At 41.6% G+C, this 15,596-nt stretch overlaps 1 protein-coding gene across 3 annotated transcripts in view; it reads left to right on the top strand.

Annotated features, from left to right (window-relative positions):
• The first annotated feature begins 6 nt into the window (after positions 1-6).
• FRMD3 (FERM domain containing 3) overlaps positions 7-15,596 on the top strand; it is a 343,072-nt gene continuing 327,482 nt past the window's right edge. For all 3 annotated transcript variants that reach the window (XM_010840081.1, XM_010840079.1, XM_010840080.1), the window contains exon 1: positions 7-303. In XM_010840081.1, coding sequence (XP_010838383.1) covers positions 157-303 — 147 coding nt within the window. In that variant the 5' untranslated portion in view covers positions 7-156. The remainder of the gene's footprint in view (positions 304-15,596) is intronic.

A 15,596-nucleotide genomic window follows, 5' to 3' on the forward strand; every position in this document is an offset into this window, starting at 1 on the left:
CCCTGGCCGCTCGGCATGTGTGGCTGCAGGCGCCGGTTGTCGCTGCTGTCCGGGGGCTGAGCCGCGCCCGGGTGTCCAGGGCAGTGTGTGTGTGTCCGCGCGGGCCAGCGCCGCGCCGGCCCCGAGCCTCCTGCTCGCTTCCTCGGGCCGCGGTGCATGTTCGCCTCCTGCTACTGTGTGCCGAGAGGCAGGAGGACCATGAAAATGATCCACTTTCGGAGCTCCAGCATCAAATCGCTCAGCCAGGAGATGAAATGCACCATCCGGCTGCTGGACGACTCGGAGATCTCCTGCCACATCCAGGTGCCGGGGCGAGGGAGCGGACTACGCGCTGGCCATGGGACTGGGGGGCCTCTACGGGTGGGCGTGCGCGTGGAGACAAGGAACCCATCCGGGGGCCTACTAGAAAGGCAGATTTCTCTTCCTCAGCTCTGAGTCTGGGAGCCCTACTAAGGGATGGGGTTGGGGGGACTGTCTCCCACAGGCACCGGGCGTGCATTATCAATTCCCGGGGCCCCTTCCTCTGGCTTAGACACTGCGCTCACGTCTCGCTGCGCTTAGGATAGTGGACACAGGGCAGCTGCCTCCTGGGGGACTCTAACCCCTCTGTTTCCTAACCTGTCGGGAAATATGAGTTCTGAGAACCTAGAGGGGTACCTGCATGTCGCCCAGTCTTCTTTCTTCCACGTGGAGAAGGCATGCATCAGCATGGATCCACTCATTCTTTCTTTGGCGCCTGGGCTCCGAAGGTGCTTTCAGTCCCAGGGACCTGCTCCAGCTCCCTGCCTCCTCTCTACCGGTGGCCTTTACTCGTAGCGTGGGGCAGCGGCGAAGTTTCCTGGGAGTGAGAGAGGCCAGGCAGCCCTGTGCTCCAAGCCTTAAGGGATGGGGCACGCTGCTCGGACTGGAGCTACCTCGAAAGGAATCCTTTGAAAACTGAGTGTTTCAGGGAAAGGAAAAGGGCTGTTAGGCCAGCAGGGAGGGAATGCTGCAGGACCTGGGTCCAGGAGAAATCGCCCTTTGGGATATTGGTGACATGTGCTCGTGACCAAGTTGGAGAAGGCCAGAGTTGTGTAGGCAAAGGCAGCTTTGATGGCAACTCCATCCTCCAGTACTTAAGTGCCTCTGGGCTTGCAGGAGATCTGTGAGATGCAATGGTGTGTGTGTGTGCATGTGAGTGCACTCTCAGTGTTTGTATATGTAGGCAGGTGTGTGCCCTCTCCCAAGATTCAGGGCACGGAGCCTGGAAAGGTCATGTTAGGGTTAAGCACTATTAGCTTTTGACTTTTAAGTATCTTTACTTATTTATCTCTGGAATTTCCTCTTCTCACCTACTCAAGTCTTGAAGGTCTGAGACTGAGTGAGCTGTTTTTAAAACACTGGGCACCCATTCTGTTGAGAGATGAATGGGAGCAGCGTCTCCCAGTGGCAAGAATCTGCCTCTGGGCTGTGTTAACTAAGAATGAATGAATGAATGGTTACCCACCCCCCCACCATTTTTTTTTTTTTTCTTTCTTTCTTTTCGTGGGAGCTTGTGACACAGGGACAGTGACTCCTAACTTGTAATATGACAACGGGGTAAGTTTCATGGCAGGAATGTAGTGCCCCATGACCTCCCATTAAAGTGAGCTCCCACTGACTTTTCCGGAGGATCTTGGATTTCATTTTGAACCAAGCACTGCTATTAAACTTAATAATAAAAGGATTAATGGGATAGGCAGTTTTTCTGCTGCCACAGGGTTGCACGGAAACATTTGGCATGTACTGTCTTGTATTTCAGAGAAAGGAGTTTGCACATTTTACCTTAAGTCCTAAAGTGGGTGTACAGGAACTTTAACCCGTATTGAATATGTAGTTAATAAAGGGGTCAGCCACAGAGAGTGGGGCTGTTGACTTTTCCAGAGCTGTCTCCGCCCTCTATCTGCCCTGTCCTGTCCCATTTGGAGTTGACACCACTGTTTTGTTTTGTTTTTCTGTTTGTGGGAGGGAATCTTCCTTAGAATGGATAAATAGTCCCCAGATGACATGTATGTGCTGTCTCGTGATCTGGCAAACAGTAGATTGTAGCCAATCTAATAACAATTTGGAACATTGGAGTTTGTATTGCCCAACTGATGCCAAAGAGGTTAAAATGCTATGTTCCAAAGTGTTGATTTTGGCATTGCTTGAGAAAATCAAATGTTTTATTTGGAAGCACATCTGCCCCCAAATGGTGATTATCATTTAATCAATTAAAATGAATCAAAAGATGATTTTGGTGATTTTGGACATTATACCTGCCTAGAGTATTTCCAACCTGGGAATTGATATACTTTTGAACATAAGGTCACAAAAACCTTTCCATTTGTTTAGGACAAAGACAAAATGATTTTTTTTTTAAAAAGAACTTTTGAAGTCACTAGTATTCCCTGGGGAATCCATCTGTGTTTTGTTCCTTGCTTGCCTTTTTCCTCCAGTCTAGAGAATCACAAAGTTAAGAGAGTGTTACACAAATTTTCCCTCTATAACTCATGCAAGGTGTGAGTTATGCTTTTTTTTTTTTTTGCAAAATAATAGCTTTTAAATATTCTTTTCCAAAGTATATGATTTGTGTGGTTACTGACAAAGAAAACTTTCAGTGTAATGGCTCAGGGTCAGCAGCCTGATAGCCACTTGCTCTGTCTCGTCATAGGATTAGGATGCTGTTCCAGTGTATCATTTGCATGTGACTGTTTAGGTGGGGTGAAAGAGGAATTCCAACTGGATAGGGAGCAAAAGGAGAGCCTAGGGCCCTAGACAGGGGCCTGGGGAAGGAAAGGAGTTGCTGAATGTTCCCTATTGTTGTTGTTCAGTCGCAAAGTCATGTCCAACCCTTTGCAACCCCATGGACTGCAGCACGCCAGGCTTCCCTGTCCTTTGCTATCTCCTGGAGTTTGCTCAAACTCATGTCCATTGACTCGGTGATGCCATCCAACCATCTCATCCCCTGTTACCCCCTTCTCCTCCTGCCCTCAATCTTTCCCAGCATCAGTCTTTTCCAATGAGTTGGTTCTACTGGTCTTTTCCCACGAAGCCAACCCTGCAAGTCTGGAGACTGTGGAAGGACATGGCTTAGTTCTCACTTCTTTGATTCAGTAGCGCTGTTTCAAGTAGAGTAGAGTTCTAGTCGTCTTCCCCATTTCGTCCACGTTTTCAGATGCTGGCAGGGTGTTCACCACTCCTCCTAATGAGCTTGCCATTTTTAATACTGATTTTTATTGTGTAAGTTGTAGACTTTTCATATTATTTATTCTTTATCAAGTCCTGGTAAATATGCTTGTTATTATTTGAATTGGCTGGAAAATTATAAAAATTTGTATTTGAATAGTAACTCTGGCACTGTGTGTAGCACCTAGTAGGTGCTTAATAATTATTTGTAGATGTAGATTGCATAATTTGTGTCTGGGCTGTTAAATTCATGAGGGTAGAAACTCTTGTTATGGTTGTTGTTCTTCAAGGAGTCCTTCAGGTTCCTAGAGCCGAACTTGACATATAGTTGTGGTCAATAAACACTTGCTGAATGAATGAATGCTACTGACCCAGTATTTAATGTAGCTCATACCTGTCATCATGAGGACAGCATGACAGCATTGGGTTGAGAATAAGGAGATACATAGTTTAGTTATGTTACCAACCAGTGTGACATGTAGTGAGTCATTTGACATTTGGAATCAGTGTTTCTTCTTTTGTAAAATAAGGGATTTGGGTTAGAATGGATGTCTCCAGTTTATAAAGTCTATAGTTTATCTGTTACCTAGACCAATTACCTTTGACTAAAACATTGCTATTGACAGATTATATACATATTATCTCATGTGATTTTCATTCCTGTCCTGGGTTATCTCCATTTTATTGTGTTATTGAATATTTTCTCAATTTTATGGGTATAGAAAACGAGGTGCAGAGAGATTAGGCCACTTGAGTCACCTGGCAAGTAAGTAGATTGAAGCCATGTCATTTTACTTAGAATCCAGAGCCCTGTCTTCTCTTCAGCTGCTTCCAACTTGAGAGTTAGGATGTTTAGGCTGCAAGTAAAAGAGCAGCTGAGTTAAAGTGGCTTGAGTAATAAGGACACTTATCATCTCACCTAATGAGAAGTCCGGAGATAGGGTAGCTTCAGAGTTGTTCAGCAGCTCTGCATGGACCAGGAGCTTTCCATCTTTCTACTCTGCCTCCTCAGCACATCTCCTTTGTCACTTAGAGTTCTCATTATAAGGTGGTTGTGAATGTCCTTCAGGTACTAACACATCCACCATGTAAGAGGTGGGATTTCCTCTTGCATTTCTTTTTATCATAGAAGAATACCATTCCTGGAGACTCCCATCAGTCCTCTCATTAGATCCCATTGCCCAGGATTGAATCCTATACCCATGACTTAGCTGTAAAAGAGTCTAGAAATGTGAATATTTGGTATCTGTACTCCTCACTCTCTATAATGAGAGGTGGGCTTTGACTTCATGGAGGCAATGGAGGGGTGTGTGTGTGTGTGTGTTAAGGGGCGGGGAACTGCTGGTGGCTAAGCAAGCAGTAGTGTCTTTCAGAATAGGTCAAATTGAGTAATAAGTATTGTTACAACTAAACTTTCAGTAACCTTTAATAAGATGTTAGCTGAGCCCTGGCTTATTTTAGGCAATCTTTGTATGATCAAATTCTGCAACAAGAACAATTATTGGATAATCCTTTGTAGCTTGTGTTGTTAAATATCAGTTCAGCCCTTACTGAGCCCACGGGTTCTGTGCAGCTACACACTGTCTTGTGTACAGCAAGCATCTCTGCTCTTGCTGAAGTGGCAGTATGGCCAAGTGGTTGGGAGCTTGTGATCCAGAGTACTACTTGCCTGGATTTGAACCCTGGCTCTAACCATTGACTAGCCAGGTGACTTTGGACAAGTCACTTTACCAGTTTGGTTTCAGTTTCCTCATCTGTAAAGTGGGGGTAATACTGGTACAACCTCATGGTCTTGTAACAATCAAATATGCAATATATAGTGCTAGTGCTAAGTTGCTTTCAGTTGCGTCAGACTCTGTGACCCCAGGGACTGAAGCCCACTAGGCTCCTCTGTCCATGGGATTCTCCAGGCAAGAATACTGGAGTAGGTTGCCACTTCTGTCTCCAGGGGATCTTCCCAACCAGGGATCGAACCTACGTCTGTTGCGTCTCCTGCATTGGCAGGCAGATTCTTTACTGCTAGTGCCACCTGGGAAGCCCATGCAATATATACCAAGTACTTAATACCTGGCCCATAGTAAGAAATGAAAATATACTGACTGTTGTCTTACTATTATGTGAAGATATGTTGGATTTAATTCTAAATAGTGTGAAGGCTCTGGCTTGGAATCTAATGTCTTTAAGCCCAAACTCCATCACTTTCTGACTGTGTAAGACCTCAAGTGAATCACTGGGCCTCCGGTTTTTAATCTGTGAAATGGGCATAATAATTCCTCAATTGCCAGTCTCCATTGGGTTGTTGAAATGAAATCTATAAAAGCGTGTTGTAAATGCTAAAAAAATCACCCAAATGCAGAATACTATTCTAATTAATTTAGTTAAAAAAGAGAAAGTTGTTTACTGCATCCTAAGTTTCTTATCTGTTTTAACAGGAATTGGTGGTCACTTGCAAACATACATATGTGCTCAATATCAGGCCCCATGATGAGCCTGCAGGTGAAATCCACCCTAGGTTCGGATAACAGCCACACATGTTCTGCTAATAAGGACGACTCAACTCTTTTCTCTATCAGATTCATCTGGAGTGCCATTCAGAGTACAGTGAATATCAGACACTAAAGGAATAGAAGAGAGAGGCAATTTGTTAAATACCATGGTCTAGCTCTGATGTATTTATGCCTAGATTACATGGGCCAGCTCTTTGTGTTAAGTATATTCTGACAGAAAAGTAGTGTTATTTCAATACTCTGCTAAGATCTTATCTCTTGATGTGTTCAGAGCAAAGGCAATGTGTATTGACCATAGGGAGGATGCAATACTGTCAGCTCCACATCACTGGACAATATATCAGCTGGGTGCTTTTAACTGACAAATTCCAATTCAAACTGGCTTTAACATTAAAGATATTTACTGGATCAGCACTTCCCTGGTGGCTCAAATGGTAAAGAAACTGCCTGAAATGCAGACCTGGGTTTGATCTCTGGGTTGGGAACATCCCCTGGATAAAGGAATGGCAACCCACTCCAGTATTCTTGCCTGGAGGATCCCATGAACAAAGGAGCTTGGTAGGCTGCAGTCCATGGGGTCGCAAGGAGTCAGACAACTGAGTGACTAACACACACATACACACACACACACACTCACATATCCAGAAATTCTGAGTTAAGTAGGGACCTAATTCAAGAACTATCCTGACTTTCTGTGAGGCTTTATCCTGAGACTATAGTGAAGTGGTTATAGTAGTTTCAGTTCTCACATTTTCATGGGACACCCTCCAGAGGAATTGAAAAACCACTTCCAACTCAGCATTCAAAGCAAAAGTCCTGCAGTCATTTTGATCACCTGCCACCCTGAACAGTGAGTGAAATCAATCAAAATGAGTGTGCTGATTAGCTTAAGGTGCCTTCGGACTCAGAGTGGAATCAGCTTCCTTCCTGGTGGTGGTCTGAGTAGGGGAGAGAGGTCAATGCCTAGAAATCAGGGTTCTCTTCCAAAGGAGAAAGAGGGGGAGAGGAAGATGGCTGCTAGGAAGTTTACCCTACTAGATGTTTTGTCTGGGTCAGCGATTCTCAAAGTGTATCCTGGGGAGCCCCAGGACTCCCTGAAATCCTTTCAGGGGGCCCCTGAGGTTCAAACTATTTTCAAAATAATACTAAGATGTTGTTTGCCTCTTTAGGTTAAGGAGTTTTATTGAGATATAATTTACATACTATAAAATTCATCCATTTCAAGTGTATAACTTTAAGATAGTCACAGAATTGTGCAACCATCACCACAATCAGACAATCCCCCAAAGAAACCCTATGCCCTTTAGTAGTCATACTCCCTTTTCCCCCTAAACTTCCCAGCCCTAGGTAACTGCTGATCTACTTTTTGTCTCTATAGATTTGTCTGTTGTGGCCATTTGATGAAAATGAAGTCACGTAATGATCTTTTGTGTCTGACTTCTTTCACTTGCATAATTGCTAGGCTCATCTACGTTGTAGCATGTATCAGTATTTCTTTCCCTTTAATTGGTGAATAATGTTCTATTGTATGGATAGATCACAGTTTACCATCAGTTGATGAAAATTTGGGTTGTTTCCACTTTTTGGCTATTTCGAAGAATGTTGCAGTGAATATTCCAGTAAAATTTTCCATTTGCCTTGGGTATATACCTGGGAGTGAAATTACTGGGCCATATAGTAACTCCATTTAATCTTTTGAATTGAATAGTTTGCCAGACTATTCTCCCAAGCAGCTGCTCCATTTTACATTTCCACCAGCAATGTATAAGGGTTTCAGTTTCTCCACATCCTTGCCAACACTTGTTATTATCTATTTGATTATAAACTGTCGTAGTGGGTGTGAAGTGATACCTTACTGTGGTTTTGATTTGCATTTCCTTGATGCTAATGCTGTTGACCATCATTTCATGTGCTTATTGGCTGTTTGTCTATATTTGGAGAACTGTCTATTTGGATCCTTTGGCTATTTTAAAATTGGATTGTTGTTTTATTGTTGAGTTCTAATAATTCTTACATATTCTGGATATAGACTTCTTATTTAATAAATGATTTACAGCCATTTTTCTCATTCTGTGGGTTTTTTTAGTCTGATGGTGTCAAAATTTTTAAAATTTTGATGAAATCCAATTTATCTGTTTTTTCTTTTTTCCTTTTGTTCCTTGTGATTTTTGTGTCATAGCTAAGTAACTGTTGCCTAAGGTCATGGGATTTATACCTGTGTCTTCTTTAAACAGTTTTATAGTTTTAGCTATTATATTTGGGTCTTTGACTCATTATTTTACTGATATGTGATTTGGATATCATGTCACCATTTTAAAGTATAAAATTCATTAGCTTTAGTATATTCACAATATATACTATATATACAGCCATCACTGCTAATTCCAGAACATTTTCATCATCCCCCAAAATAAAACTCTTCCTGTTAATAGTCACTCCCCATCTGATCCATTTTGAGTTAATTTTTATGTATGATGTGAAGTAGAGGTCCAACTTGATTCTCGTGCATGTGGATATCCAGTTGTTCCAGCACCATTTGTTGAAAAAACTATTTTCCTATTTGTCACTCTTGTTGAGATGTTGATTGCCTTTTCCACTCTCAATCTCTCGTAAGTGTACAATGGAGTTTTCCAGAGGCTGGATAATATGAGACATAACAACACATTAACTACAGAAGCAGATGGGAGAATCCAGCTGTCTTCTATTGAGCCAGACACTAAAGATGTTAAAAATGTAAAAAGTGCTACTGTTCTCAATTAATTGGCTTTATTTTGTAAAACAAAGTTATTTTTCATAAAAGAATGCTATTTATGTTAATGTGCAATGGGTTTGTTATTTTTTAAATGAATCAATTATTGATTATCTTAAAAACTTACGATCAGCGAATATTGAGATATACCACCCAAATAAACAGAAATTCTATAGATCCTCAATAGTGTAAAGGAATTTTGAGGCCAATAAGCTCAAGAATTGCTGGTTTTGGTGATTGTCAATTTACTGAACTTCCTGAAAAAAATTTTAATAGTCCTAAGTAAAACAAAGAACTACTCCCGTGTACCTTGGGTCTCCAGGATTGCGAATTATAAGTACTTGAAATGATGTCAGTTAAGTAAAAAATCCCAGCGTGTGCATAAAAAATGTGTATATGTATATTTGAAATTCTTAATATTAACCATATACCTGTGTGTGTGTGTGTGTGAATTGCAATGTTAAGAGTAGAAGATCAGGGCAGGCTCTTCTGTCATAAGCATTTCCCAATTGCACTTGCTCTCCAGCTGAATCTCATTTTTTTTCAACTCTAATTATTTGAAGTCTTACTTTGAGACCCCCTCTTTTGATTATGAAAAATGTACAGCGACAGTGCATTGTGTTTAACATATAAACTGCTTGAATCAAGTCCCTCAGTCACTGAATTCTTAAGTTGTTACTTCTTTTACTCACTAGGCATTTTGGGAACTCTTGAAAACATGGCAGGAATGGAAATATCAGAATTTGTTGCATAGAGAATCTGAGATTCACATGCATGAGTGATAGGCATTCAGTAGCTAGCATGGTCCTTTCTCTGTTTCCACTTTGTGTGGGAAAGGATGCAAGTTACTCCTCCTATGAAATAGCAGAGAGCCACATGTGGAGTCCGTAGATGGGGGAAAATGGGATTATGATCAGGAGCCCTTAGGGCAGGTTTTGCAGCTGAGATCTGAATTTAATTCAGGCTAAAAGGAGGTGGCATTCAGCTCCTGGGAGGGATGTGTAAATGCTTTGCAGTTTCGGATATTCATGTGGATCTTCTGTGCCATTGTTAAAATGCATATTTCTGATTCAGGCGGTCCTGAGGAGGGCCCTGAAATGATGCATTTCCAGCAGGCTTCTAGATGCATTTCCAGCAGGCTTCTAGATGCCGTGTTCTGTGAACCACATTTGGAATAGTAAGGTTTTAATGGAAATTATCTATTTCATAGTAATATTAACTTCCTTGAGTGTGGAGCTTTTTGACCCTTAGCTCTCTGGATAATACCTCACCTGGCACATTTCCCTTGGTAGAGGTTCAGTGAATGTTTGAGCAAGTGAGTGAATGAATGAGTGAATAAAGAAATCCATCCAGGTGTGTCTATCACAATAAACTGAAGTACCAATTAGACATTGATGCTGGAGATGAAATGCCTCCTTTTGACTCCCATCCCCCGCCAAATCAAGAGATTGTTTTTCAAACAGGATTTCCTATGATGACCAGTCTGATGAAGTGTTGAATGTCTGTGAGAGTGTTTATGGGGACTCAGGGTTAATGAGAGAATTCTTGTCCCTCTGGGCCACGTTTCCCACTCTTGCCTTCCTATATCCTGGACTCTTGGTGGCATTGTGGAGGAGCTCTGGCAACTCCTTGGCACAAACAAATCATTGTGTATAAAGCCAGCCATGTCTGGAAGATCCCAGAGGCATAGGAGGCCCAGCTGTTCTCACTGGCAGAAGTGACCTCAGGGGACCATGACCCTAGAGGACAGTGAAAAAATGCCTTAGAGGTGTAATACAAGCTCTCGAGCTGTTTGTTTGGTGACTCTGCCTAAATGTGCAGGAGGGAAGTGAGAGGATCACTCTGGAAAAAAAAGAAGCTCCTTCTAAAGGGAAAGAGCATTTGTATAGATCAAGCCATCATACTTTTCAAAAGTGGATTAGTAAAGGTTTTTTGAAATAACTTCAATCTTAGTCAATAAGCATTTAAAAATATCTTCTATATGCCAAGCACAGAGCTAGGAACTGGAGATAAAAAGAAAATAAAATCAGACATCAAGAGGCTCACAGTCATTTGGAAGAAGAGAGACAAGAAAATGATTCAAGGACAACATGACAGACATAGGGACAGGTGTATGGGTGGAGGACCAAGAGGAGGCATCTGTATCAGACTGGGTATAGATGAATCTTGATTAATAATTAAAGGACAAGTGAAAATCAATTCTTTGAAGAAGGGAAAAAAGCATGCAAAACACGGTGAGCTTGTGCTTGATGTAAAACCTTGGGCATGATCAGCGTGACTGGATATAGAAATGAAGGGAGGGGGAATCTTGGATTAGTCCCAGGTGGTTGGTTTCAGGGACAGGGGTCATGGTGTCACCAATACAGTACAGACCACAAGTTTTGGGAACCCACTGGAAAATAAAAATCTGAGGCCTCTTGTTAAAAATTATTAAGAATTTCAAGATCACAGTGAAAGTGAAGTCACTCAGTTGTGTCCGACTCTTTGCGATCCCATGGACTGTAGTCTACCAGGCTTCTCTGTCCATGGGATTTTCCAGGCAAGAGTACTGGAGTGGGTTGCCATTTCCTTCTCCAGGGGATCTTCCTGAACCAGAGATGGAACCCACGTCTCCTGCATTGCAGGCAGACGCTTTACCATCTGAGCCACCAGGGAGGAGACCATTAAACAAAGCATGGGTCCTTCTTAGCATGGATCCCACACCCATGAAGCTGATTCTGAGAAGACAGAATAAAGGAGAAACAGATTAGGGGAGGAGTTTGGGCATGTAGACTTCATAGTGCCTGTGGGGTATCTGCGTAGAGAATTCTCAGGTAGCCAGGCAAGAATACCAGAGTGGGTTGTGGTCCCAAAGGGAATGGCAACCTATTCTGGTATTCTTGCCTGGAGAATCCTTTGGGTAGAGGAGCCTGGTGAGCCCCAGTCTCTGGGGTTGCAGAGTCAGACATGACTGAGCAACTAACACACATACACAGTTGGAAATAAGGAATGAAAGTCAGCAGAGATGTCTGACTTGGAGACACAGATAAGAGAATCCTTAGTATTCACGCAAGTGGTTGTAGAAGTCATGTGATATGAAAGGAACTATTACATGGGTCTTACTTTTTTGTCTGTCTTTCTGTTTGGGGCATCCTTGTAGATCAAACCAATGGAGTTTGAGCTTTGGAATTGTTTCCAAGAGTGCTTGATCATATTTTCTTTGTTTGGCAGTTCCCACCTGAATGAGAGCTTCTCCATTTTATTTTGCAAATAGGGCAGCTGCCTCAGAGGTCTCAGTGGAAAAGCACTTTCCTTCTCCTAATTTTCATTTTCTAGCTTGGACTAACAAATGACAAAAAGTCCTCTCCAAGCTATAAGACTCTGAGTTACAAAACAGGACTTTCACTCTAGGGAAGTTACCCTTTGAGACAGTGTCATGAACATTGGATAATACATTTTTAAATCCTATCAAAAGGATTCAAACTTGAAGTAAACATGTCATGGAACAACTTTGTAAATTATGCTGCAGTAATTTATCTTTTCTTTACTATTTATGTGTCTCAGATATATCCAATGGCAAATTTTGTTTCCTGTTTAGTTTCCAGGAGATTATTGTGAATGTTGATTAAAATAAATTCAAGGTCTGTAAGATCCCTCAAAGAAATAATTTAATATTGGTAACATGATTTGGATCTTAGATGTGCAGTAGAGCTTTGTCTGAATAGATCTGTTATTATGCTAAGGTTTTAAATATGATTATTCTGTTGCAGGGGAAGCAATTAACATATTAACAGATTACGATTTGGTCTATTACCTCTCATTTCAAAAGTGTAATTTGCATCTTTGAGGCACTAGGCCTTAATGGTGAATGTTAGTGTGAAAAGGATTGACTGAATCAGAATTTTCACATGCAAACTGTGAAAATTTGAATACGATATCAGTTACAAATGGATTGATAATAAAATTAAGCAACCTTAAAAAAATCAGTAACTAACTTTTTTAATAGAAGAGAGGACAAAAGCCTAATCAATAAATTGGCTAGTAATTTTTCCTTGATGTTATTAACTGATGTTATTTTTGAGGGCTGGTTTTTACATGTGTGCCTGCCCATTGTTCCAAAAATAATGCTAGTCTTTGTGATCTTTATCATATGTAGGTATCATCTACAATGTTATAATGTTGGGAATTATTGGTTCTTTATTTAGCAACATCTTTCTCTCTGCTCATGTGCCTCTTGATTTTCTTGAGTTGTATGCTCATAATGTGAATTAGTTAGTTGATTAAATTGAGATCCAGAGCTGTGATTTGCCTGAATTTGCCTATTTAGCAAAATTAGGATGAGATATGATGTCTTGGATTATACACTAAATACTACCGTTATTGTGTTTTTGAATCTTTTTTGGTAGTCTAAGGGATATAATTCTTTTCCACTGACAACTGTTAATAACACAGGGAGAAAACCTCACAGTGACCACACTTCTGGGTAAAGAAAGTAAATTGATTTCTTAAGTGTCATCGAAGGACCACAGTTTTAGTTCTTCTCTAGTTTCTGTAGTCAATATGTGGCTCAATGTAGCTCAGTGTACCTTCAAATGAAAACTACCATCAGTTGTTCAGGTATTTTTGAATATTTTGGCATCTAACATTCCTACACAATTAAAAGAGGTCTTCCTTTTCCCTTTATAAGTTTGGCATGGGACAGACATTGCTTGTATTTTGAACTTTCAAAAAATTACAAAGGGAAAGAAAAGAGGATGATGTCATAGAATTATCTATCTATCCAAAGTAAATTTACCGTGTAGTCTTCGGATTGACTCTGGAAGTCAGTTCTTAGTAATCCTAGGCCATGGTATTTAGAAAACTTCTAGAAAAATATGAAAATAAAGTTTTTTTTATTTAGGTACTAGCTATGTCCTTGTTAGGCTCTGTTTGTTTGGAAGGCTTAGGAAGAAGCATAATAAAATCTCTGGAGTCAGAGGAGGGAAAAACACTGTATACCACCTGGAGCCAAGTCAAGGATAACTTCACCTCGTGTGTTTCCAAACCTCAAGGGAGATTATTTCTGCTAGGGGATCATGGTGGTGGGGGATGGGGGTTGGTCACCTTGAGGACACCTTTTGTCTCCATGTTTGGAGACATAGGTTTTTCACCGGGTGTAGATGGCACCTTCTTGGTTCAGTGCTGATTAAAAGGAAAAAAAGGAGGAAAAGTTGTACAGTAATTCAAGGGCAGCCACAAAGTCTGAGTTTGCAGTGCCAGCAGCAGTGTGGTAATTTGAGAATAGCAAATTAGAGGAACAAAGCAGATTTTAATCATATGCCACAGAGAGGAAGGGAGGAAGGTGGTTTAGGTTTATCTCCAAATTGTACCTCCATTAGAGTAAGGGAGGTTTTTAATGCTGTAATCCAATGTTTATTGTTAAAGATTTCTTTGTTTCTTTCCTCCAGTATTTCTTTAGCACACTCACTGGGAGGGAAATGCCAGCTTTCTTCCCATCAGCGAACTCAGCAGTTGTTAAATATAAAATATTTTCTTGATGTTATTGGGAATAGAATGAGGGAGAAAGAGTGACAGAGTTAGATTCAAGAGCATTACCCTTTCGGAGACTTTAGTCTGAAGGCAAAACTGTCCCATTCCATCCTTTCTGTCCATCCATCCATCCATCCGTCAACCCATCCACCTACTTCACTCATTCGTCCAATAGCACCTCTCTTAAGGACTGGTTTGGGTACCAGAGATAAAAAGATAAGTAAGAATATGGTCCCTTCCAATCTGGTAGAGAAGACAGACACACAGACAGTTTCAAGATGGTACTGTTATGATTGAAGAACACTAGGATATTACTGGAGCAGAGAGAGAAGCCAAGGTATCACTTAGGGGAAGGTATAACCCTCCTTTAATCTCTAGTCACCCTCTTCTGAAGTCACTACTCCTCAAAAGGGTGGATCACAGATATTTTCTTTGAAATAGATCACAGATATTTTCTTACTCCCATTTAAATACAGATAAGAGCATCTTGAAGAACTTTGTGCTTCTGCTTGCAGACATCTCAGCAAAAGTTGTACCTTGCTATAAAAGGTAATTTCAAGAGAAGTCACGCATCCCCTTTCCTGCTTTCTACTGGGTCTTCATCCTCACAGTGACTCCTGTATCGAAATTCTGGAGCAGCCGCTGGGGCTCCCAATGCAGCCTGAGCAGACCAGGGGAAGATTTTCTGGAGGATATCATGGCTTAGATGAGTTTTAAAGAAAAAGTAAGCATTGTCTGGCTGGCTGACTGGGGGAATGTTTTGAGAAGGCGGTATAGTTAGGGAAAGAAGGGCCTCTGGCAGAAGGCTATGCATAGGAAAAGGCATGGTATTTGTGAGGAACTCAGAAAAATGCATTGATTTTATAGGTCACCAGAGAGGTCCATAATATGCAGTGGGGAGCTGGCCATTATGTGATCAGACTGTGCAGACAATGGAGTGGACAGCTGGAGTCTAGAAAACAGTACTGGCTACTGTTGACTACAGAATAATTAGGACAGCCCTACTGAGGCATGGTATGTATGGTTCAGTGACCATTGCCATTGTTTTGCAGGGTCAGCTTGACTACTGTTCCAGGGCGAAAGATAAGATGCATGGAGTATTTTGTCTCAGACACTACCCCAAGGAACACTGGAGGTTTCAAGTTCTTAGCTGAGGTTGTAAACTTTCATGTGCTGTTGAGAGTGGCAGTGGTTCCATGATCTGTGAGCTTCAGTAATGAAGCAAATCTTTCTTAATTACAGATCAAGAAGTTGACAGACTTTTCCGAAGCATCCCTTTAACGTATTGTGTGCTAAGTTGCTTCAGTCGTGATCGACTCTCTGCGATCCCATGGACTGTAGCATGCCAGGCTCCTCTCTCCATGGGATTTTCCGGGCAAGAATACTGGAGTGAGTTGCCATGCCCTTTTCTAGTGGGTCTTTGCAACTCAGGGGTCGAAACTGAGTCTCTTTTGTCTCCTGATTTGGCAGGTGGGTTCTTTACCACTAATGCCACCTGGGAAGTCCTTTAACCTGTTCAGTTCAGTTGCTCAGTCATGTCTGATTCTTTGCAACCCCGTGAACTGCAGCATGCCAGGCCTCCCTGTTCATCACCAACTCCCGGAGCCTGCCCAAACTCATGTCCATTGAGTTGGTGATGCCATCCA

The sequence above is a fragment of the Bison bison genome, unplaced genomic scaffold (assembly GCF_000754665.1).
Source record: "Bison bison bison isolate TAMUID 2011002044 unplaced genomic scaffold, Bison_UMD1.0 scf7180017864141, whole genome shotgun sequence".
Classification (NCBI taxonomy): Eukaryota; Metazoa; Chordata; class Mammalia; order Artiodactyla; family Bovidae; genus Bison; species Bison bison.